This window comes from Vulpes vulpes, chromosome 2, assembly GCF_048418805.1.
Source record: "Vulpes vulpes isolate BD-2025 chromosome 2, VulVul3, whole genome shotgun sequence".
In the NCBI taxonomy this organism is placed as follows: Eukaryota; Metazoa; Chordata; class Mammalia; order Carnivora; family Canidae; genus Vulpes; species Vulpes vulpes.
Window position 1 is genome coordinate 13886270 of NC_132781.1, and position 26020 is coordinate 13912289.

Below are 26020 nucleotides of genomic sequence, written 5' to 3' on the forward strand. Positions count from 1 at the left end.
AATCTCTGTGTCCAACATGGGATTTGAAGTCAAAACCCCAAAATCAAGAGTTGAATGCTCTACTGACTGAGCCAGCCAGTGTCCCCCTGTTCATTCATTTTAAAATAATGTATGATATTTCATTATGTATTTCCATTCAATACTGATGAATATTTAGGTTATTTCCAGTTTTGAGGGGGGCTTCTTTAGAGCACATACCTCATGCTCTATCAATTCATACATTTATGTGTAAATATATGGATTTCTTTATTAGATGCTTACATTTTTTTTTAAGATTTAATTATTTATTTGACAGAGAAAGAGAGAGCCAGACAGCACAAGCAGGGGGAGCAGCAGAGGGAGAGGGAGAAGCAGACTCCCCACTGAGCAGGGAGCCTGATGTGGGGCTTGATCCCAGGATCCTGGGATCATGAGCTGAGCTGAAGGCAGATGCTTAACTGACTGAGCCACCCAGGTGCCCCTGATGCTTACATTTTTATTTCAGTTTTATTATTTTGTTGGAAATCCATAGAAAATGTTTTTAGTACTTTACAAATATTTTAAAGAGAGAGGGTACTACATATATTTTAATCTTGTGTTAATAACCTGGTACAGTTGTTATTTGAACTCCAGTCATTATACAGTAGTCCCTAAATGTATTTCTAGACCAAGGCTGTCCAGTAGAGCTTTCTGAGATGATGGAAATGTTCCTTATTTGTACTGTCCAGTGTAGTAGCCACTAGTCACTTGTGGCTATTAAGCACTTGAAATGTTGGGTCTTGTTAAAACTTTTGCTTCCAGGGCTTATATTTTCTAATCTTGTCATTGATCTCCTTTATCTGCTGTTTCTCCCACCTGCACAAAGAGCATTTATTGTTTATTTATTTTTTAAAATAAAGTATTTGCCTGTTTTTTTTAAAGATATTTATTTATTTATTCATTCATTCATTCATGAGAGACACACAGAGAGAGAGGCAGAGACACAGGCAGAGGGAGAAGCAGGCTCCATGCGGGAGCCGATGTGGGACTCGATCCCTGGTCTCCAGGATCACACCCTGGGCCAAAGGCAGGCGTTAAACCCCTGAGACATCCAGGGATCCCAACTCAGGTGGTTTTTAATAAGGGGGAAGTCTAATGTAAAGAGCACAAGCTTAGGAGACCAGGTGGATTTGTGGGCTTTTTTTTTTTTTTTAAGATTTTATTTACTTGAGAGAGTGTGAGTAGGGTAGGGGAGGAGCAGAAAGAGAGGGAAAAGCAGACTCTGCTGAGTGTGAAGCCCAATGTTGGGCTTAATCCTGTGACCCTGAGATCATGACCTGAGCTGAAATCAAGTCAGGTGTTTAACCGACTGAGCTACCAGGTGCCCCTAAGGTGGATTTATGTTTTAGTTTTATCTCTTAGTGATATTAGCTGTGTTACTTTAGACTAGTGATTTAGCCTATGTACATCTTTATTTTTTAATTATTTTTATTTTTATTAAAAATTTTAAATAATTTATTTAAAGTAATCTCTACACCCAGCATGGAGTTCAAACTCCCAGCCCTGAGACCAGGAGTCACATGCTTCACCAACTGAGTCAGCCAGGAGCCCCTCCATATTCATCTTTAAAAGGATAAATGTAGTACCTATTTTATGGAGTTGATCTGAAGATAAAATGAAATGATGCATTTAAATGTGCTTAGCACAATTCCTGGCATATTGGAAGCCCTTTGTGAAAGCTAACTGCTGTTTTTCATATTATTACTGTCATGAAAGGATAGAGAATGGAGACAAATGGAATGTACTAATTGGAAGAGCACAACCTTGTGAATAATAACCTTGAAACTTGGTTGGGACACTATACCAACTGATGCTAGCCAGCTACCCCTCCACCCCCATTTTTTAAAGTAAGGTCTACACCCAACATGGGGCTTGAACTCACAACCTCGAGATGGAAAGTCACATGCTCTACCAACTGAGCAAGAATAGGACACTATTCCAGATGAGAGGGGGAGTCCTTGTTGCTTGACAGATGAGTTTCTAATTTTAAAAGGATGACTATGAAAACGATCTCTTGGGGATCCCTGGGTGGCGTAGCGGTTTAGCGCCTGCCTTTGGCCCAGGGCGCGATCCTGGAGACCCGGGATCGAGTCCCACGTTGGGCTCCCCGTGCATGGAGCCTGCTTCTCCCTCTGCCTGTGTCTCTGCCTCTCTCTCTCTCTCTCTGTGACTATCATAAATAAATAAAAATTAAAAAAAAAAAAGAAAGAAAACGATCTCTTTTTACCAATACTGAGTGTCCATCTTTCTCTCAGATATACTGAGACAATATTACATTTTTTTTTCTCTAGAAACATGGATTGTACAGAGTGTTACGGGGTTTAAAAGTCTGAAAACACTCAATTTTTTCTTAGAATTAATATGATAAAAATTTATAAGCCAAATTTTGAAAAATTTACAGTGGCATTAGGGTTTTTGGCATGACTTTACCTCTGGACTTCCATCTTACTCAAGTAGTGTTCTGCTGGGTGTCATTAGTTGAACAATTACTTTTTAGTTACCACAATAACTTAAGACATGGTTTGTGCTCTAAGGAAGTTAACAAATGAGCTGGGGGCACATAAATGATCGCCTATAATATAAGTATACTGCAACTATAATGAAGAGCTATACAAAGTGCCAGAGAAACACAGTTCTAGGTGGCACAGGAGAGAAGAGGTGACATTTGATCAAGGCCTTATAAAAGGTCAGGGATTTTTCACAACTTCAGCAAATTAAGGCATTTTCTGTTTAAAATCTATAGAGAAGGTGTGTGTGGGGTTATGTTTTTATTTATTTAATTTTTTAAAAAAGATTTTATTTATTCATGAGAGACACAGACACACAGGCAGAAGGAGAAGCAGGCTCCATACAGGGAGGCTGATGTGGGACTCATCCCAGGACTCCAGGATCATGCCCTGGGCCAAAGGGGAGGTGCTCAATAGCTAAACCACCCAGGCATCCTTTGTTTTTGTTTTTGTTTTTATTTTATTTATTTTGTAAAGATTTTATTTTATCTTTTTTTTTAAGATTTTATCAATTTATTCATGAGAGACAGAGAGAGAGAGAGAGAGAGAGAGAGGCAGGCAGAGACAGGCAGAGGGAGAAGCAGGCTCCATGCAGGGAGCCCAACATGGGACTTGATCCCAGGTCTCCAGGATCAGACCCTGGGCTGAAGGGGACACTAAATTGCTCAGCCCCCCCCCCTCCCCCCGCCTGCCCTCTTTTTGTTTTTAGTTAAAAAAGAAATTAGGGTGGCTCAGTGGTTTGGCACCTGCCTTTGGCCCAGGGTGAGATCCTGGAGTCCTGGAATTGAGTCCCACATCTGGCTCCCTGCATGGAGCCTGCGTCTCTGTCTCTGTCTCTCTCTCTGTGTCTCTTGTGAATAAATAAATGAAATCTTAAAAAAAAAAAAAAAAAATTAGAGGCACCTGTTTGGCTGAGTCGGGAGAGCATATGACTCTTGATCTTGGGGTTGTAAGTTCAAGCCCCATGTTGGGTGTGGAAATTACTTAAGAATAAAATCTTTTTAAAAAGAGAAATTAAACAAACAAATGCAGGTTGTGCCCACAGTGTGCATTTTAAAAACCCAGATATGTAGAAAAGGGCCCTAAGCAATAATTAACACTGAGTACTGTTGACCAGTTCTTCCAAAGCATTCGAAGAAGAGAACATCCCTCAGACTCAATAAGGTTAGACTTCTATTATGAAATACAAAAGAGTGGAAAATTTTGCAAGTGCCACGTCATTTCTTTTTTTTAAGTATCTATACATAGTAACAGTTTTTCTATTCATGTAGTAACATATCTGATGGGCCAGAATCTGTGTTATCCAGTCAAGAAATTCTCTCCCTTGACAGTGCTGGAAATTCATTGACAAATTCTTGTTCTTGGTTCCCCTCCTGGCCCCGAATTCATGCAAACTGCTTTCCATCCTTACCATTTTCTTTTTTGGTAGGCTTTTTAATGTCTTTGATTAGGTTTCAGCTTTCTTTCACATCAGTCCTATTTTAGTCATGCCTCCTGAGACAACCCCTTAGTTTTCTTGCCTGAGTTTCTACGAAAGCTTTATTTACTTTCTGTTTGATAGGGGAAATATCCAGTTTCTCTAAAGCAGTAGTTTTCAAATATCCAATTTCTGTAAAGCAGTAGTTTTCAAACTTCATTGTACAAGGGAATTACCTGGGAGAAAGATAAAAACAGAGATTATGGAGTTTAACCTGGAGTTCTGTAAATTTTGGTTGCTTATTGGCCCTCTACTTTTAACAGCTTATCATGTGACTTCTGCATCTCTAGTTTTATGTCGGACTGTTTCAGGCAGCTTCTCAAACTTGAATGATCATATGAATCACCTGATTTTGAGAAACTGCAAATCCTTATGTGGTAGACCTGTGGCCTGAGCTTCTGAATTTCTTGCAAGCATCATAGATGATGCCAATCACATTTTGAGTAGTAAGGTTTGAAGGTGCTTTTAGGGATTAGTGAATTTCATTTGGTGTATATTAATTATTGCTTGTCTGGCTCTCAGAGGGTGTAGCCTAAGTTCTAGGGCAGTGGTTCTTGAAGTGTAGCTTCACACAGCACAGTGAGCAGCATCTGGGAATTGTTAGAAAATGCACATTCTGAGACTCTATTCTAGACCTTTTATTAGTTTGATTTAAAAGTCCAGAATAGGGACTCGTGGGTGGCTCAGTGGTTTAGCTCCTGCCTTTGGCCCAGGGCGTGATCCTGGAGTCCCAGGATCAAGTCTTGCATCAGGCTCCCTGCATGGAGCCTGCCTCTTCACCTTTCTCTGTCTCTCATGAATAAATAAATAAAATCTTAAAAAATAATATTTTTAAATCAAACTGTTTTAATCAGAATCAGCTCTCCAGGTGATTCTGCTCTACAGAGTTTGAGGACCACTCTTTGAGGAGTTCTCATTGTAGTTCTCTATTTACTTACATAGGAGTAAAAGCACATTTCTAACATTTGCAAATAATGTAGAGACATAATTTTCTTTCTTTTTTTTAAAAATAGTGGTTGTGACCCACTAAATTTGCTTATTTTTTTAAATTTTTTATTTATTTATGATAGTCACAGAAAGAGAGAGAGAGAGGCAGAGACATAGGCAGAGGGAGAAGCAGGCTCCATGCACCAGGAGCCTGATGTGGGATTCGATCCAGGGTCTCCAGGATCACGCCCTGGGCCAAAGGCAGGTGCCAAACCGGTGCGCCACCCAGGGATCCCGAGACATAATTTTCTTACGTGATTGTGTGAGCTAGCACTTAAAAACTATTTTTTTCAATAAATAATTTCATGTACCTTACTAGGTGCCAGCCACTATTCATAGCAACAAAAAACACAGAGAAAACTCCCTACCTTTAAGGAGATTATATTCTTTTGGTTACGTTAAGTATAACCAGAAGAATATGTTAAGTAGGGATGCCTTAGTGGGTCAGTGGTAGAGTGCCTGCCTTTGGCCCAGGGCCTGATCCTGGAGTCTGGGATCGAGTCCCACATTGGACTCCTTGCAGGGAGCCTGCTTCTGTCTGCCTCTCTCTCTCTCTCTCTAGGTGTGTCTCTCATGAATAAATAAATAAAATCTTAAAAAAATATTTTAAGTATTACTTAATGTATATGTATGTATGTACATTTACATATCTCCCCATAAAAAATAGATGAAACTGTTTTGCATGGTTTCAAATTGTTTATCCTTTTGTAGCAATTTTTTTATTTCATGGTTTTCTGTTTTTAAGATTGATACATGCTGTCTTATGAAGCTCTAAATTACTCATGACTGCTCTGTAGAACCCTATCAAATGAATGTTCTACAATTTAATCTTTCCTCTATTGATGCATATTTTGGTCGTTTCTAGTTTAATTGGCTGTTTATTTCTGTTTTTTTAAAAGATTTTATTTATTTATTTGGCAGGGGCAGCACAAGCAGGGTGAGTGGCAGGCAGAAGAAGAGGGTGAAGCAGACTCTTTACTGAGCAGGGAGCCTGATGTAGGGCTCAATCCCAGGACCCCAGGATCATGACCTGAGCCAAAGGCAGATGCTTAACTGACTGAGCTCCTTTTTTATTTACTTCTTAAACAATACTGAATATTCTGCATATACATGAGGAAAGTTTCTCTAGAGAAGTGATTTTCAAACTGTACTGCAAGTAGCATGTTTTAAAAACTAACAATAGAATAGAAGGTATTAGGATAGAAGAGATGTTATAAGGCATATAGTAAGAGTGGTGTTTGGTAGAACTTTTGCTTTGGTATTGTGTATACTGGATTGGGATGTAAAATATATTTTTACTTTGGGCCATGAGCGTAGAATTAGAATTTGTAAGCTTCTCTATGAGGCTTATATGCACAACCTTAACAGTGAATTACTCTCCAAAGTGGTAGTACCAGTTTGTAGTGCTGTATTGGTGTACTGGTGTTTCCATTATACTACATTCTTCCCAAAAGTGTGTTTAGTTGGATTTTAAAATTTTTGCCCATTGATGAGTATGAAACAATATTCCACGGTGATTTCCTTTTGCCTTGTCCTGATACCTAGTGAGGCTGATGTCAGTCATGTCAGTCCTTTTTTCACTACAGGAAAATTAATAAAATTTATCTGCTAGATATTAGATCAGTGTTGAAAATGATAATGAGTGTAACCATTAATGGCATATTATAAATACATTTTTATGAATAGTTGAAATGACTCACTAATACTAATGACTGACAGTTGAAGGGTTTATATGGTTTATTTATTTTTTTTAATGGATTTTTTTTAAGTTTTTTTTTTTTTTTTTTTTTAATTTATGATAGACATAGAGAGAGAGGCAGAGACACAGGCAGAGGGAGAGGCAGGCTCCATGCTGGGAGCCTGACGTGGGACTCGATCCTGAGGCTCCAGGATTGCGCCCTGGGCCAAAGGCAGGCGCTAAACCACTGAGCCACCCAGGGATCCCTGGTTTATATGGTTTAATTTTAAGTTTTCTCTTTCTACACTCTAATCGGTGCTCAGTTCTGTAAACCTGAATCTTTGAATTTAATATAATGATTTTTTTTAAAAGATTTTATTTATTTATTCATGAGAGACAGAGAGAGAGAGAGAGGCAGAGACACAGGCAGAGGGAGAAGCAGGCTTCATGCAGGAAGCCCGACATGGGACTCAATCCCGGTTCTCCAGGATCGCAACCTGGACTGAAGGCAGCGCTAAACCGCTGAGCCACTCGGGCTGCCCTGATATAATGATCTTATATATGTGTTCATACCAGACCATCAGTAAGCCATTAGTAGCAGCATTTTATTGATTTGAATATTGTTTTATATATGTGCATAGATACCTGCCCGGTGATTTTCTTTTAAATTATTAAAATAAAAATACATGCACGTGATATTAAAAATACAAATAAGTTAAAAAATTAGGGTTTTTTTCCCTGTCCCCCAGTTCTCAAAAACAACTACTTTAAAAAGATTTTTAGGATTTATTTATTTATTTTAGAGAGAGAGAGGGTGTTTCTAATTTCTCTTCTCAATGACATTCTTTTTTTCTTTTCTTTTCTTTTTTAATTAAGCTTTATGCCCAATGAGGGGCTTGAACTCACGACCCTAAGATCAAGAGTGTCACGCTCTACTGACTGAGCCAGTCAGATGCCCTTCAGTCCCATTCTATTCATTATTCTTTTTTCTCCATTGCTGGCTTTTTTCTTCACTTAATGTATCTTATGGATTTTTCATTTCAGCATATATGAATTTTACATTGTTCTTTTCAAATGTTAGATTCCATTGTGTAGTTGTCATGATTCATAATTCATTTAAATATCGATGTATATTTAGTTTAAAAAGAAAACACAAAATTTTGACTTTTATAAACTGTTGCATTAAATTTCTTTGTATGTACTTGAATGTGTATGTGCATATCTGTAGGATAAATTCTGGGAGGTACAATCTCTGGGTCAAAGAGTTATGCATTCAGATAGATTTTGCCAAATTGCCTTTTAAAAAATTGAGACAATTTATACTTTCCCAATAATGCTTCAGAGGGAACTGACCTATATTTAATATTAGCTTTCAGAAATGCTCACATTTTCAATATGTATATGATTATAGTCCTATTCTGAATAGAAACTGTTTTGGAGTTTCCAACTAGATGTATAGAATGTAGAACTTATGGGCCTTTTTTTTTTTTTTTTTTTGCCTCTTTTTCCTTTTACCTCTAATACTTGCAGAAAATGAACAGACTTTAGTTTATTAATACGAAGTTAAAATGAGCTGTTAAAAATCAGATCTGTACAATGGTTATCCAAAATCTTTCAGAATGTATGAAAGCTGATGCTTTAAAATTAGACATGAGGGGTCCATGGATGGCTCAGTGGGTTAAGTGTCCGACTATTCACCTCCGGTCATGATCTCAGAGTTATGAGATGGAGCTCTGTGTTGGGATCCGTGCTGGATGTGGAGCCTGCTTAAGATTCTCTCGGGAATCCCTGGGTGGCTCAGTGGTTTAGCGCCTGCCTTTGGCCCAGGGTGTGATCCTGGAGTCCCAGGATTGAGTTACACATTGGGCTCCCTGCATGGACCCTGCTTCTCCCTCTGCCTGTGTCTCTGCCTCTCTGTGTGTCTCATGAATAAATAAAATCTTTATTTTATTTTATTATTTTTTAAAAGATTTTATTTATTCATTCATAGAGGCACACACACACACGCAGAGAGAGAGAGAGAGAATGAGAGAGAGAGGCAGAGACACAGGCAGAGAGAGAAGCAGGCTCCATGCAAGGAGCCCGATGTTGGACTCGATCCTGGGTCTCCAGGATCACACTCTGGGCTGCAGGTGGTGCCAAACTGCTATGCCACTGGGGCTGCCCATAAATAAAATCTTTAAAAAATAAGAAAAAAAGATTCTCTCCTTCTCTCTCTGCCACCCTTCCCCCCGTCTAAAAAAATAAAAAATAAAAAATTAGACATTAAATGAATTTAGACAGTATTTGTTACTGGTTTACAAATAGATTACTATTAGCAGTGTTTATACACACGGTTATATACACAATATAAACAGTTATTGCGTTTCTCATTTTAAAAAGCCTCCTGGATACAGAGTCGAATACTTTTTAATGAGTACTCCCTTATTTGCCAGTGATAGGAAACCAATGTGTTCGCTTAAGCACATGGGGAATAGTTTTGTTTTCTGTAGCTGGAAAACTGAAGGATATGCTCCCTCAAGGCCTCAATAATTATCAGTACTTTTTTTTTTTTTAAGATTTTATTTATTTATTAGAGACACAGAGAGAGAGGCAGAGAGACACAGGCAGAGGGAGAAGCAGGCTCCATGCAGGGAGCCCGATGTGGGACTCGATCCAGGTCTCCAGGATCACACCCTGGGCTGAAGGAAGGCAGTGCTAAACCCCTGAGCCACTGGGGCTGCCCGAATTATCAGTACTTATATCTTACTTCTGCTTCTATTCATCATCCTTATTCCCTTCTTCCTTGAGGGAAGCAGAGATGGTTTAGTTCTGGACAGCTCTGGCCTCCTGCATGGGAAGAAAGGGCTTGAGAGAACTCTCACTTAACATCTGAATATAAAGTCCCAGGCAAAGAGTCTCACTGGCCTGCCTTGGGTCATATCTTCATGCTATTGATGAGAAGATGGAGTATAGTGTAATTGGGGGCCTTATATCCCTCATAGGGATATAAGGATTCCTTATAGGGAAAGGAAATTCTCTATAAGAAATGATGCTGGGTAAATACTAATAAAATAAATATGTCAAATTCTCTTTAGCATAAGAGTTGGGTGTTCTCCTGGGGAGATGGAGTAGATACCATGAAAACATAATTATAATATGAACAAACATGGTTTGAAGAAGGCTACAGGAATTCAGAAGAGCCTGAGGAGATTAGAATCAGCTTTTGAAGGAAATGGTAACATACAGAGTTAAATCTCAAGGTGATGGTGGTCTGTTCTACACCTGTTGATTTCTTTCTTCATGAGGTCCCTGTGTCTATCTTGTTGGTGTTCTCACAGCCAGACTCTGAATCCATGTCTTCCTCTTGTGGTTAATTGCAGAAGATGCCCTGCCTCTGCTCTGTTCCCCCTGTCCTTTTTATTCTATATAGTGAAGCCAGAGAAGTCTCTCTGGAACATTATTCTCTTGTCTGTGCCCTGCTTAGAAAACCTGTAGCAACCCTCATTATTGCCAGTATAAAGTACTGTACAGACTCCTAAACCTAACATTTAAGGTCGTCTACATTCTTCGGGTCCTCAAACCGCTTTCCTACCCAGCCTTTCCTTCTGTGATTCTTTACTTGAATGCTCTTTGACAGCTTTTTGCATAAAGATCTGAGAAGAATGCAAGAACTGTTTCTATAAGCGGGTTGGTCTCCTCAGCTGACTTGTGTTTCTTCTCTTATTCAAGGGAAGTTGAAGTTAGATCTTCCCTTTTACTACTTTCTCGTTTATATTTATGCAGATGAGTCCCAAGTAATTTCCAGGAGACCGTAATATAGACTGGATTTCCCATCATGATGCTTACTATCATGATGATTCTATGATTTAATTGAATCTGTGAAAACTGGATTTGTGCAGATGGTGTCACTTTTGTGAGTTGTAGGCTCCTTTCTCAAGATATAGATTCACCAGCAGTGACTGGCCCAGGTGATCCCTTGGACTTTTTTCTGCAGAAAGTAATGGATATATTTTTAGTTGGAAAATCTTTTTGGTGAATGAAGATTTGGGTGTGTATTGTGTAAGTTAAAATACCTTGCCTGTATATTATTTATTTATTCTTGAGAGACAGAGAGGCAGAGACACTGACAGAGGGAGAAGCAGGCTCCCTGCAGGAATTCCGATGCCGGACTCGATCCCGGGACTCCGGGTTCACACCCTGAGCCAAAGGCAGATGTTCAACCTCTGATCCACCCCAGGCATCCCAGCCCTTTTATATTTTTAAGCATACTTTTTTCTCCTGATACCATATACACCCTTTTAGTTTGCAGATAATGAGACTAAGCTAGAAGTGAGGAGGGCTCAGGAATGGGGGAGGGAGCAAGTTAAGAGTTTACCAGTAACTCAGAATCATGGTTGATAAAAGTTAATTATACAAAAGTGAATTTAGTGTTAATTGATCTTGTTAGAATTATTTACTACATTTAAAAAACTTACATTTCCTATTCTGTAAATATAATTGGAAAGTATGAGAATAATAATAGTAATACAGGCATAACAGTTTAGGAGAAACGTGTTTCTTTTGACAAGTTTTCTTATTTATATAGCAGGGCTTATTAAAATACCTCATAGATTAAGAATTTTTTTTTAAAGATTTTTTTTTTAAAGATTTTATTTATTCACGAGAGACACACACAGAGAGAGAGGCAGAGACACAGGCAGAGGGAGAAGCAGGCTCCATGCAGGGAGCCTGACATGGGACTCGATCCCAGGTCTCCAGGATCACACCCTGAGCTGCAGGTGGCGCTAAACCGCTGCGCCATGGGGGCTGCCCAAGAATTATTGTTTTTAAAGATTCTATTTATTCATGAGAGACACAGAGATATAGGCAGAGGGAGAAGCAGGCTCCCTGTGGAGAGCCCGATGCAGGACTCCCACAACCCTGGGATCATGACCTGAGGCCAAAGGCAGACAGCCGCTAGATGACTGAGCCACCCAGGCGTCCCAACTCACAGAATTAAGTAAGATCTTTATGCTTGGTACAGACCAGGGTCTCAAGTGTGCTATATATATATTGATACATTTATATACATACATATACATTCTTGGACATATACATTCTTGGACATCACATCTTATAAATTGGGGAACAGGTGCTTGCAGTGGTTCAGCTGACAACTAAAAAACACACACAGTCTTGTCTGTTTCTTCCCTAAGCCTCCCTTTTTCCTTCTCCCAGCACTGGGACTCTCCTCCTCTCTTATTTCCTCTTTCCTTTCTGTCTCAGCCCTAACTTTGTGCTTCACTGTGGAACTCCCCCCCCCCCCCTTGTGGCTCTCAGGAAGCATTTCTAGCAGAGGAAAATGGGTGCTTCACCAGAGAACTAACTTCCTGTCCAGTGTTGAGAGGCATTTCTGTATCGCAGCAGACACAGGATGGGCTCTTTTGTGTCTTTTTTCTTACATGGGGATTTTTTTTCACATTTATGTTCTTCTCAGAGCTTTCTTTTTTTTTTTTTTTTTTTTTTTAAGATTTTACTTATTTATTCATGAGAGAGAGAAGGCAGAGACATAGGCAGAGGGAGAAGCAGGCTTCTCCCAGGGAGTCCGATGTGGGACTTGATCCCGAAACTCCTGGATCATGCCCTGAGCTGAAGGCCGACTCAACTGCTGAGCCACCTAGGCGTCCCTTTTCAGAGGTTTAATTAATGCAGGGTTTTTTTTGGTTTTGTTTTGTTTTTTATCATGGTTGCCTCTACACCATTTATCCCCTCTAGATAATTCAGAGCTAATTATAATTGAACATTTTTTACTTGTAGTTTTTAGTATAATGGAGAAACTTTGAATTTAGATTTTCTTTATTCACTTAAAAATTAAAGCTAAATCATTACTTATTGGTATTATTTTAACTTGACAGTTATTAGAAAAATAGAAGTATGCTTATGTGGTTTTTGAGGTATGTGTCGCAATAGGAAAAGCTAGAAAACCCTCAGTTTTTAGAAATGATGTACTGATTTGTGGGGTGCCTGGCTAGCTAAGTTGGAGGAGCATGTGACTCCTGATCTTGGGAGTCGAGAGTTCGAGCCCCACATTGGGTGTAGAGATTGCTTAACTAAAAAAATTTTTTTTTTTTTTTTTAAAGATGAAGGATCCCTGGGTGGCGCAGCGGTTTAGCGCCTGCCTTTGGCCCAGGGCGCGATCCTGGAGACCCGGGATCGAATCCCATGTCGGGCTCCCGGTGCATGGAGCCTGCTTCTCCCTCTGCCTATGTCTCTGCCTCTCTCTCTCACTGTGTGCCTATCATAAATAAATAAAATAAAAATAAAAAATTAAAAAAAAGATGATGTACTGATTTGTAATTATGTCATTTCTTCCTTTATAGGTAGGCGAAAACCAAGGGTACATCGGCCTCGTTCTCCGATATTGGAAGAAAAAGACATCCCACCCCTTGAATTTCCCAAGTCCTCTGAGGATTTAATGGTGCCTAATGAGCATATAATGAATGTTATTGCCATTTATGAGGTACTGCGGAACTTTGGCACTGTTTTAAGGCTATCTCCTTTTCGCTTTGAGGACTTCTGTGCAGCTCTGGTGAGTCAAGAGCAGTGCACACTTATGGCAGAGATGCACGTTGTGCTTTTGAAAGCAGTTTTGCGTGAAGAAGACACTTCCAATACTACCTTTGGACCTGCTGATCTGAAAGATAGCGTTAATTCCACGCTGTATTTCATAGATGGGATGACGTGGCCAGAGGTGCTGCGGGTGTACTGTGAGAGTGATAAGGAATACCATCACGTTCTTCCTTACCAAGAAGCAGAGGACTATCCCTATGGACCAGTAGAGAACAAAATCAAAGTTCTGCAGTTCTTAGTTGACCAGTTTCTTACCACAAATATTGCTCGTGAGGAATTGATGTCTGAAGGGGTGATCCAATATGATGACCATTGTCGGGTTTGTCACAAACTTGGGGATTTGCTTTGCTGTGAGACATGTTCAGCAGTATACCATTTGGAATGTGTGAAACCACCTCTTGAGGAGGTTCCGGAGGATGAATGGCAGTGTGAGGTCTGTGTAGCACATAAGGTGCCTGGTGTAACTGACTGTGTTGCTGAAATCCAAAAAAACAAACCATATATTCGACATGAACCTATTGGATATGACAGGAGTCGGAGGAAATACTGGTTCTTAAACCGAAGACTCATTATGTAAGTAAATCGGTCTTAATTTTTGTGTGTATTTAATATTAAGCCAGTTTCCATCATGACTGATATAACAGCTATGCTACTGCTGTAATAATAAACGTTTGTGATTTAATGAGTTATATAGTTATTTCCAACTTGAAGGAATATGTACATTAACAGTTTCTTAAATTACAAAGAAAGAAAATTGTCTAGAAAAATGCAGATTGCACACAGTGTATTACTTGCCTGGGGTAGGAATTAGAGTGTTACAAGGCATATGCCACTGTGGGCCCTTCCCTGGTTATGTTCCCTACAGCCTACCCTGAGGTAATCTTCACCCCAGTTTTGGTGTTAGGATTTTCTTGTTTCTCTTTTTAGTTTTGTTATGTCTATACGTAAAATGGACTGGCAAGAATAAACCAGCTGTCTTATGAAAGGTCAGTTTTGTCATTATTTGTTGTAGTCTTGCAGGAGAAGATGAGCTCAGCAGACTCAGTCATAGTCTGGCTTCTGCTTTTCTGAGGGTTTTCAAGAGGCTCTTCCAGGCAGGTCAATGGGAAGGTCAGGAGGCAATCTGGAAAAGCAGAGTATTTACCTCAGTCAGATGTTGGGCAGGGTTGTAGTGTGGACTTGGTTTTGACATTTTGTAGGAATATGATCAGAGGGAGTGGGCTTCTTTGTATTTTTTAGCTTCTGAAGTCTTCAAAGCCTTCTTTCAGCTCTCGGAATTAGGTCAAATCAGAAAATCTGTGGTGGGATGAAATGAAACATCAGAGCAAGGCATGGAGAAGAGACCAGGAACTTCATCAGTACCTGGGCAAGCCATGCTAGGGAGAGAGAAGAATCTTACTCGGGCTCACCTTTTTTTTTTTTTTTCCCTTAAGACTTTATTTATTCATGAGGGACACACAGAGAGAGGCAGAGACACAACATAGGCAGAGGGAGAAGCAGGCTCCAACCAGGGAGCCCGATGTGGGACTCAATCCTGGGACTCCAGGATCATGCCCTGGGCCAAAGGCAGGTGCTAAACCGCTGATCCACCTGGGCTGCCACTTGGGCTCACCTTTTGATTATAAAAATGGTAGATCCTCAGAGTTTTGTGCAGTTGCCTTCTTGCAGTGTTGCTGTTGTGAAATCTGAATCCATTCATTGATTGTATGTGACCGGTATGTGACCAGTTTGGACTTATCTGGAAGCTTACAGAATCTTCTCTTTGCTTGTAGTGTTTTGCAGTTTTAAAGTGGTATGGCCTTTTGTGAGTCTTTTTATCCACTGGGTATGTGGTGGGCACTTTCAATCTGTCAGTTGAGAACTCTTGAAGACTTCCTCTTCTCCTTTTCCCTGCTATATTTACCTTGTGCTATTATTTTATTGAACACTAGACTTCCTATTTTGGTCTTCCGATTTTCTTATCTTTTTTCTCCAGTTTTCCTCTTTGTCTTTGTTCTTCTTTGGGATATAAGTATGTGTGTGTGTGTGTGTGAGAGAGAGAGAGAGAGAGAGAGAGAGAGAGAGATGTGAGTATATGCAGTGTTCCTCGATTTTTCTAGAAGATTTCCTTATCTTAGTTTTCCAGCCTTACTATTTAACTTTTCTGCTATCATATTTTTATTTTCTAAGAACTCTTTTGTTCTTAGAATCTTCCTCCTTAAAAAAGTAGTAAAATCCTGTTTTTGTTTCATGGATGTAATAATTTTTTCTTTTTTTCTGAACATATTAATGATACTTGTGTGTGTGTGAGTGTGGTTTTTTCCCCCCTCTGTGCATAATTTCTTCTAAGTTGCTTCTTCCTAGGATTTATTTTGGTCTCTTCCATCCTCAGATTGTTCATAATTATCTGGTCCCAATTAACATTATTGGATTATACAGCTGATTGGAAGCTCTGAGCAAGTGGGTAGGCCTTATCAATTTTGAGCTTAACCACTGGGTGATTTTCGTAACTTATTTTGTTGGGCATCACTGATGTCATTATTTTTAGCCCTTCTTCTTGAGCTGGTCAGATAGCCCAGAGGCCTTTGTTTATGTGCTTGAAACATAAAGCTCTGACTGGTGTAGCCACTCGGCGTTTGATTTTCTGTATAGTAGTATCTCGGTTCACACCTGAGTACAGAACTGATGTCCTCTAGTCCCAAGAACTTCAGTGTTACCTCCTTTAGAGACTAAACTTGTTAGTGGCTGAAGGGGACAGGTAGGGGTGATCTAGGGATCTGCTCTTTCCACAGCTGTCCAGCAGTTCTCTGCTGTAGCTACTCCCTTTTCCATTTTCAGTATCTTTTGGGGATTGTGATTATTGGTTCTTAGGATCACCATTTTGGTTTGGGATTGGGCTTTCTTGGCTCTGTTAACAGCAGTTATCACTTGTCCATTTGCTTTCCTGCTTCCAAATTGTGTTTGTTGTTTCTGCTAATTTTTCTATCCTTGTGAGTTTAATGTTTTAAAAAATATTTCTTTAGCAGATTTTTTTCTAAAGATTTTATTTATTTATTCATGAGAGACTGAGAGATAAAGGCAGACACACAGGCAGAGGGAGAAGCAGGCTCCATGCAGGGAGCCCGACATGGGACCCGATCCTGGGTCTCCAGGATCAGGCCCTGGGCTCAAGGTGGCACTAAACCACTGAGCCACCCCGAGCTGCCCTTCTTTAGCAGATTTAAGAGGCTTTCAGGAGGAACCAAAATGAGATGTTTGGATTTAGTCTGTTATCTTAATTCAAAAACTGATAAGAGAAAGAGTATATGAAGTTTTAAAATGTATATTTTGCATCTTTTGATTTGGATCAGTTCTTTTTTAAAATTTGTGTCACTCTTTTCTTGCCCTCCGACTTCCCAAATACCTGGTCATGGTGTTTATTGTGCCGTCTTTTTGACCTCTTGCTAAGGAGATGGTAGCATGGAAGCTTTTGTTGGCAAGCTTATTAGAATTGGTGAGATAACTGTAACCATGTATTGGTTTGAAGGATAATGCTGTGTTTCATTTTAAGTGAAAAGTCAGTGACACTATCCATCAGGGAGCCTGATGCTTGTAATTCTCAGACATTCAGCAGTTAACAGGCCATATTCATACTTGGTCTCAAATGCCCTCTTGAAAGGGCTCAGAGTCCTTGGGATGGCTGTGAACAAATTAGGAAGTAAGTTAAATTTATTTTGTGCTCCAATTTTTCCTTCCTGTACTTCCCTTCCCTATCCCACCCTTCCTCATCCATTTATTTATTTATTTATTTATTTATTTATTTATTTCCTCTCATCCTTTTAGATGTTCATTCTCCCTGCTTCTCACTTCTTTTTCTGTCCTGCCCTTTCGGGCCAGAAGGATACCAAAGGTGCTTTGTCCAAATATTCTAGGCCTTGACATCTGTAAGATTTATTACAATATAACTCTCTAAGATCTAGGCCTAGGTTTTAGGGACCCAAAGGTGGAACTACTAGTAGGTGATGAATAGCCAGCAACATTTACTGAGCACTTAATATATGCCTTATAGTGTTCTAAGCATTTTATGTTTTTTTCATTAATTCTCGCAACAACCCAATAATGTAAGTATTATTATTTTTTTGTAGGTATCATTTTTGTGTTCATTTTTTAAATGAAGAGACTAAAGCTCAGACAGGTTAAATAACTTGCCCAAGACACTGGCTATTAGTAAGTGGGACCTAGAGTTTTTTCTCAGAAGCTGTTTAGAAGAATATTTTCAGTAACTAATTTTATACTGTAGTCTAGTTTCCAGGGCATCATCTGGAGATGTCTGCAACTTGCTTTTTTTAGTTGTTAAAATCAATGTTTGTGACTGGGGTTCGGGGTGTGTGGAGATAGTATAATGACTTTTGCTGTGCCTGGACTGGGTATTTCTGAGATCTTTAGAAATTTCAGACAAAGGGATTTTTTGAAAATATTAGTGGCATTCCAAAAAAAGTTCTAACCGTGATAAATCAGTATTCAGATTTAAAACAACACTTAGGCAAGTAGGAGAGAAAACTCTTTAAACGTAGATAAGTGTGTGTGAACCTTTGTAATTACATGAGTCAAAGGACTTAAGAAGTTAGTTACCTTTGAAACCCTGTGGATGGATTTTTGATACATTATTGATGAAATATTTTATAAATTGAACAGTAAAATTCCTAAAGTTCTGTATTTGGCAATACAACTATTAATTTCATTAAGTTTCTTTGAAAGCTTTACCCATAGTCCCTGAAATTGCCTTAAAAAAAAACATATTTTTTAAATTAAGTAAGCTCTGTGCCCAATTTGGGGCTTGAACTCATGACCTTAGTATGAAGAGTTGCATGCTGTATCTATTGAGCCAGTCGGTTGCCCCTGAAATTGCCGTTCTTAATGCATAATAAAGTACACCAAGTTTAGTGAAGATTTGAGACAAATAAGGATGCCTTTTTTCATGTTGTGATTTTTGACTATTTTTCTTACAAAGTCAAATACAAAATTTTAAATATCATTGTTAGTGGTAATTAAGTGTTCCTTGTCAATAATTTGATAGATCAGAAAGATTTAAATCTTTTTAAAAGTTAAATTACTAACAATTTCAGTTTGTTGCCCTCTTGTGGTAGATTACATGTGGACTCCTGGTGAAACTCTTGAAGTTACATAAATTGTTCAGTTGACAGTATGTAGAGATTTGATATATGCTTTCCCTGGAGGCTTAAAATGATGATGAGTCAGTGAACCTACTGCCCAAGGGAGGCATACCTAAAACAAAGTGTGGGGTAATGAACAAATTTTTAAAAAGATTTATGTATTTATGTGTGTGTGTGTGTGTGTGTGTGTGTGTGAGATATAGTGTGCATGTGTGCGCTTGGGAGAAGGAGCAGAGGAAGAGGGAGAGAGAAACTCGTGCAGCCTCTGCACTGAACACGGAGCCCAGTGCGGGGGTTGGTCTTACCACCCTGAGATCATAACCTGAGCTGAAACCAAGAGTCTAACGTTTAACCGGCTGTGGCACCCAGGTGCTTCTGTAGTGAACAATTAAAAAAAAATTTTTTTTAAATTTATTTATGATAGTCACACAGAGAGAGAGAGAGAGAGAGAGAGAGAGAGAGGCAGAGACATAGGCAGAGGGAGAAGCAGGCTCCATGCACTGGAAGCCCGACATGGGATTTGATCCCGGGTCTACAGGATCACGCCCTGGGCCAAAGGCAGGCGGTAAACCGCTGCGCCACCCAGGGATCCCTGTAGTGAACAATTTTTAATTGCAATGCTAGTAGTTTTTAGAAACAAAGTTTTTCTGTTGTTGCTTGCTTTATTTATTTATTAAAAAGATTTTATTTATTTGACAGAGAGAGAGAGAGTGCATGCACAAGCAGGGGGAGCAGCAGGTGGAGGGAGAGAGAGAGAGAAGCAGGCTTCCTGTGGAGCAGGGAGCCTGATGCGGGGCTTTATCCCAGGACTCTGGGTTAATGACCTGAGCCGAAGGCAGAGGCTTAACTGACTGAGCCACCTAGGCACCCCCTTGATCCCCTTTTATTTGTTTACTACTCATTTATTTATTTTATTTTTAAAAAAGATCTTATTTATTTATTCATGAGAGAGAAAGAGAAAGAGAGGCGGAGACACAGGCAGAGGGAGAAGCAGGCTCCATGCAGGGAGCCCAACATGGGACTTGATCCCAGGTCTCCAGGATCACACCATGGGCTGAAGGCAGCGCTAAACCGCTGAGCCACCCAGGCTATGCATGTTTACTACTCATTTAAAAATATGTTATTTATATAGGTTAGTGAAGCATTTAATAAAATGAAAGGTTTTTACATGAATCTACATGAGAAACCAGAACGCTGAGCAATCAACTTAGTGATCAGTTTTTTTTCCTTTTTTTAAAAAAATATTTATTTATATATTCATGATAGACACAGAGAGAGAGAGAGGCAGAGACACGGAGGAGGGAGAAGCAGGCTCCATGCCAGGAGCCTGACGCGGGACTCGATCTCGGGACTCCAGGATCGCGCTTGGGCCAAAGGCAGGCGCTAAACCGCTGAGCCACCCAGGGATCCCCTAGTGATCAGTTCTAATCCAATATATGAGAAAGCCAATCTTTCTTAATTTTGCATTCATCCTATCAGTTCTTTGCTCTAAAATTGGGACTTAGTAAAAGAGGAACTGCCAAATTAGATTAGTACTTTTTCTTGTCACTCTTCATCCTGAATAAAATTACCTTGAACACAGCATTTAAAACCTTTTTTTTTTTCAGGGCACCTGGCACAGTCAGACTCTTGTTGATCTCAGGGTCATGAGTTTGAGCCTCACCTTGGGGGTAGAGATTACTTAAATAAATTCTGTATATCCCATAGTCTCCTGGACATATTCACATAACAGGCACCTCAAACACAGCTTGTCTAAAACTGAACTCCTCACCCTCTCCCCCCTTACCTGCCTTTCATCCATTGATCCCATCATAGTAAAAGCAGCTCAAGAAAAAACTCGGGAATAGGCTTTTGTCCTGTGTTGTTTGTTGTACCTTTTCATTATCTCTTAAATATTGAATCTGATTTTTTCCATTGTCACTATCTTTACGATAATACAAGCCAACATCATCTTGATGAGACTACTTCAGTAGCCTCCAAACTGATTTGTATGTAATTCCCCATTCCCCAGTTCTAGTCTCTGTTCCATAGCTGGATGCTTTTTAAAACAGCAGTTTTGATTAGGTCTCTTTTTCCCTCAAGTAGCAAAACCTTCGAATTACTTCCATATGTTTTTTTTTTAAGATTTTATTTAAAAATATTTTATTTATTCATGAAAGACACAGAGGGAGAGGCAGAGACATAGGCAGAAGGAGAAGCAAGCAGGCTCCCTGCAGGGAGCCTGATACGGGATTCAATCCCAGGATCCCAGGATCATGACCTGAGCCAAAGACAGATGCTCAAACACCGAGCCACCCAGATGCCCCACTTCCATATGCTCTTAACAGAAAGTTCACAGTTCCTAATTTTGTACATTTAATTCTCTTGCTTCCCACCACCAAAAATAAAGTAAAAACCAAATGCAAACATCCAAAACCTTTTTTGGCTAATTTAGCCTTCAAGTCTTGGCCTACGTATGCCCTTTCCTAGGGCTTTCTTTCCCTAAACCACTCTCCCTCTTGCACCCTTGAAAGAATTTTCTTTTTAATGCATCTGTTGCACTTGTATTTATTTATTTATTTTTAAAGGTTTTCTTTATTTGTTTGAGAGAGAGAGCGAGTGAGAGAGAAGAGTACAAGCTCAAGGGAGAGGGAGAAGCAGACTCCCCACTGAGCAGGGAGCCTGATGTGGGGCTTAATCCCAGGATCCTGGGATCATGACCTGAGCCAAAGGCAGACGTTTAACTGACAGCCACCTAGGTGCCCCTGTGTTTGTTTTAAGGTAGATATCACATACTTCATCAGATGAGGAAAATAATAGCAACTCTTCATATTGCACCCAGTAGGTGCTGGCAGTCTTTTAAGTGCTTTACCTATTTGAATTTACCTTAATCCTCACAACAGCATTTTGATACAAGTATTGTATCAACCCCATTTTTCAGATGGAGAAGTTGAAGCATAGAGACAATAATTTATTCAGTATCACACAATTAGTAGTAAGTAGCAGAATCAGGATTCAGTCTCAGGTATTCTGCCTCTAGAATGTGTAATAGTAACCCACTTGGACTGCCTGACCTCTCTGTTGCTTTAATTGCTAAATCCATGGCTGTATTAGCTTCTTGGGGCTGCAGTAACAGAGTATCACGAACTAGGTGGTATTTATTCTCTCATAGTTGTGGAGGTCAGAAGTCTGAATTCAGGGCATCAGAGGGGCCACTCTCCTTTTGGAGGCTCTAAGAAAGAATCGGTTCTTGCCTTTTCCAGCTTCTAGTGGCCCTAGTGTCCCTTGGCTTGTTAGCAGGATAATTCCAATCTCTGCCCATCTCTTGAAGGCAATTTAAGCCTTTTTAATCCAGTACCTCCAAATTCTTCCAGCCTTTTCCCATCACTCAGTTCCAAAGCCACATTCACATTCTTAGGTATTTGTTAGAGTAGCACTCCATTTCCCCAGCACCCAAATCTGAGTTTCCTAGGGCTGCTGTAACAAACTATCATAAACAGAATCACTTAAAACAACAGGAATTTGTTCTCTCACAGTTTTGAAGGCCACAAGTCTGAAACCTCAGTGTCAGCAGGATTGATTCTTTCTGGAGACTCTCAGGGAGACTGTTCCAAAGCTCTTGTGGTTGCTGGCTATCATTGACGTTACTTGGCTTATAGAGAGATGGATCACATGAATCTCTGCCTGCACCTTCACATCACCTTCCCTATGTGTCTGTGTGTCCTCTCTTCCACTTACAAGGATACCTGATTTCTTTTTTTAATTTTCTTTCTTTTTTTTTTTTTTTTTATAAAGATTTTATTTATTTATTCGTGAGAGAAACACAGAGAGAGACACAGGCAGAGGGAGAAGAAGGCTCCATGCAGGAAGCCCGATGTGGGACTCGATCCTGGGTTTCCGGGATCATACCCAGGGCTGAAGGCAGTGCTAAACCGCTGAGCCACCCGGGCTGCCCCTAATTTTCTTTTTAAAAAGATTTGTTTATTGATTTTAGAGAGTGTGTGGGGCAGCCTGGGTGGCTCAGCGGTTTAGCGCTGCCTTCAGCCTTGGGTATGATCCCGGAGACCCGGGATCGAGTCCCACATCGGGCTTCCGGCATGGAGCCTGCTTCTCCCTCTGCCTGTGTCTCTGGCTCTCTCTCTCTCATGAATGAATAAATAAAATCTTAAAAAAAAAAAGAGAGAGAGAGAGTGTGTGAATGGGGGTGGGGTGGAAGGAGAGAGAATTTCAAGCAGACTCCCTCCCTACTGAGCATGGAGCCGGAGGTGCTGGACTCGATCTCATGATGCTGAGATAATGGCCTCAAATGAGCTAAAACCAAGAGTCGAATGCTTAACCAACTGAGCTTCCTAGGCACCTCAAGGATAACAGATATCATCTTAAGATCTTAATTACGCCTGCAGAGACCCTATTTCCAAATAAGGTCACATTCTAAGATTTCAGGTGGACGTAAATTTTGGAGGGATACTATATTCAGCCCACTAATAGTATTCTTTACTGTTAAGTTTCTGTGGGTTTTTTTAAAAATGAAATTTGAAACTTCTTGTTCGTCATTAACCTCCTACTTATCTTGCCTGAGTAAAAGCCAAACAAACTTTAAAATGGAGACCTATAATATTTATGTTTGTTCTTAATTATATTTTTGGTAAATGTTTTCATTCCACCCTATCTTCCTCTGTCACCCTGTGAGCTCCTTTGAGCTGATTAGTGTCTTTAGGAAAGCCAAGCCAGTTTGAGTGTACAGAAGGAATATTGTAGGCACCGTAGGGACAGAGCTTCTATTGAAACCCTATTCTTTTTTTTTTTTTTTTTTTTAAGATTTTATTTAGTGATGCCTGGGTGGCTCAGAGGTTGAGCATCTGCCTTTGGCCCCGGGCGTGATCCTGGAGTCCCTGGATCGAGTCTCACATAGGGCTCCCTGCATGGAGTCTGCTTCTCTCTCTGCCTATGTCTCTGCCTCTCTCTCTGTGTCTTTCATGAATAAATAAATAAAATCTTAAAAAAAATAAAGATTTTATTTATTCATGAGAGACATACAGAGAGTGGCAGAGACATAGGCAGAGGGAGAAGCAGGCTCCCCATGGGGAGCCCGATTCAGGATTTGATCCCAGGACCTGGGGATCATGACCTGAGTCCAAGGCAGGTACTCAACCACTGACCCACCCAGGCGTGCCTAGAAACCCCATTCTAACTCCAAACCAAATATATATATAAATATATAAATATATATATACACACACACACAAATCAATGTTTATTTATATAGGAAAGCTCTGATCGCTTTTATGATTAAAGTAAATAATTTTTATTATTATAAACTATGTAAAATGTACCTAAGTCCACAAGTATTAGGACAGTTTTTCATGGGGGTACCTGGCTGGCTCAGTCAGTAGAGCATGTGACTCTTGATCTCAGGGTCATGCATTTGAGCTCTTAAGTCGGGCATACATATTACTGAAAAAACAATAATAAAACAGCTCTTCTTTGAAAACATTAGCAGTTGTTCACTCTGTTTTGTTACTTATGCTTTTAATGAATTTATTCTTCTACAGCTTGAAGAAGGAGGAAATTGTCAGTGTTGTGTATTACCATTGATGAACAGAATAAAAAATAGTTTTCAGGTGCCACATTTGTAGAGGGACGTTGAGGGGAAGAATATTAGGGTTGTTACAACTGGAAAATGTGCTATAAGAAATTATTAAAGTATTGATCATGCTGGCCTGAAAAGAAAAAACTGAATAGGATTGTAGATGTAAAAGATTTGAAGGACTATGTGTGGAGGAGGTATTAGGTTTATTTCACATAACTCCAGGAGGCAGAACCAGGACTAATTGGTGGAAACGCTAGGTTTGTATCGTCTCATTAAAAGGAAGAACTTTCTGGGCAACGGGATAGCTCAGTTGCTTAAGGATCTGACTTTTGATCTCACCTTATATCTTGGTCTCAGGGTCGTGAGTTCAAACCTCACAAGAACTTTTTTTTTTTTTTTAAAGGAAGAACTTTCTAAAAGAGCAATTCCAATCTAATATGTGAAGTCATGACTTTTTTTTTTAAGATTAAAATTGAAATTAAGTATTTTCTGTTTAGATAGAAATTATGTAAGTGACAGTATAGATTAAGTCAGCTGTTAGGAACCCTTTCAATAGTATGTGAGTTACTTGAAAAAAGTGGCAAGACTGTTTAATTTTGTTCCCATACCATCTCATTTTCATGTTGAAATCATATGCTTGTAAATTATGTTTTCTACCCTAAAAGTGTTTTTATGTAGAATATTTTTCTTGTTTCGTTGAAATTTGTAGATAATTCTGAGTAAATAAGAAAGAGCAAATAGTTAAAGAATTCAGCATCTTTTAACAAGTGAATCCTTAAGATAGATTTTTTAGAAAGTAGAGAACCAGACTGGGGCACCTGGGTGGCTTAGTGGTTGAGTGGTTTGCCTTTGGCTCAGGTTATGAGTGGCTGAGTTGTGGCTCAGGATGGGATTGAGTCCCGCAGGAGCCTGCTTTTCCCTCTGGCTATGTCTCTGCTGCTCTCTCTGTGTCTCTCATGAATAAATAAATAAAAAATCTTAAAAAGAAAATTCAAAATTCAAAAAAAAAAAAAGAACCAGGCTGTTCTGTAACTCTTAGCTCATTCAGTCAAAGCTCACTAAGTACTTTCTGATTTGATATTGTCACTTAATTAGATTTTTGATATAGCATTGCCTTTTAAAAGCATTTTATTAGTCTTTTTGATTAGAGGACTCTGACATCTTTAATGGTGTAAATTGGAATAAGACTACTGTCATCACTCAGTCATAAGTCAGTAGAAATAACCATTACAGAGTGAAACAGAAAGCAGATTAAAAAAGATTTTCAGTAATTTTTGTAAAAAGCTTTTAACACAGCAATATAATAATTTCATATATCACCAGATGCTGATTTGAAAGTGGGGAAAATGAGGAGTGTCTGGCTGGCTCAGTGGGAAGTACATGCAACTCTTGATCTCAGGGTTGTGAGTTTGAGCCCCACATTGGAGATAGAGATTACTTAAATAAATAAAACTTTGAAAAAAAGAGCAAAGTGAGATAACATTAGTTCATCCTTTTTTTTTTTAAGTCTTTATTTATTTGAGAGAGTGAGTGAGAGAGAACACATGAGCAGGAGCAGAGGGAGAGGGAGAAGTAGGCTCCCCTGCAGGGCAGGGAGTCTTATATGGGGCTCCAGGACTCTGGGATCATGACCTGAGCCAAAGGCAGATGTTTAACCAACTGAGCCACCCAGGTGCTCCAACATTTGTTATTATTTTTTTCCTTTTTGATAATTTTGATAAGCTTAACCATGATTTAACATGTCCCTCCTTTCTTCAGAATTACTGAAAGACTCATTCCTGGATTTCTGCTCAGTTTTTATTTACTACCATATTTAGTAACAATAATATTTTATTTTTTTTTTAATTTTTTTTTTAATTTTTATTTATTTATGATAGTCACAGAGAGATAGAGAAAGAGGCAGAGACACAGGCAGAGGGAGAAGCAGGCTCCATGCACCGGGAGCCCGACGTGGGACTCGATCCCGGGTCTCCAGGATCGCGCCCTGGGCCAAAGGCAGGCGCCAAACCGCTGCGCCACCCAGGGATCCCTATTTTATATTTATTCATTACTAACAATGTG

General features: G+C 39.5%; 1 protein-coding gene across 31 annotated transcripts in view; it reads left to right on the forward strand.

Moving 5' to 3' along the window:
* Positions 1–26020, forward strand: part of BPTF (bromodomain PHD finger transcription factor) — a 157389-nt gene that overhangs the window by 28240 nt on the left and 103129 nt on the right. For all 31 annotated transcript variants that reach the window (XM_072746802.1, XM_025999603.2, XM_025999600.2 and 28 more), the window contains exon 2: positions 13009–13831. In XM_072746802.1, coding sequence (XP_072602903.1) covers positions 13009–13831 — 823 coding nt within the window. The remainder of the gene's footprint in view (positions 1–13008; positions 13832–26020) is intronic.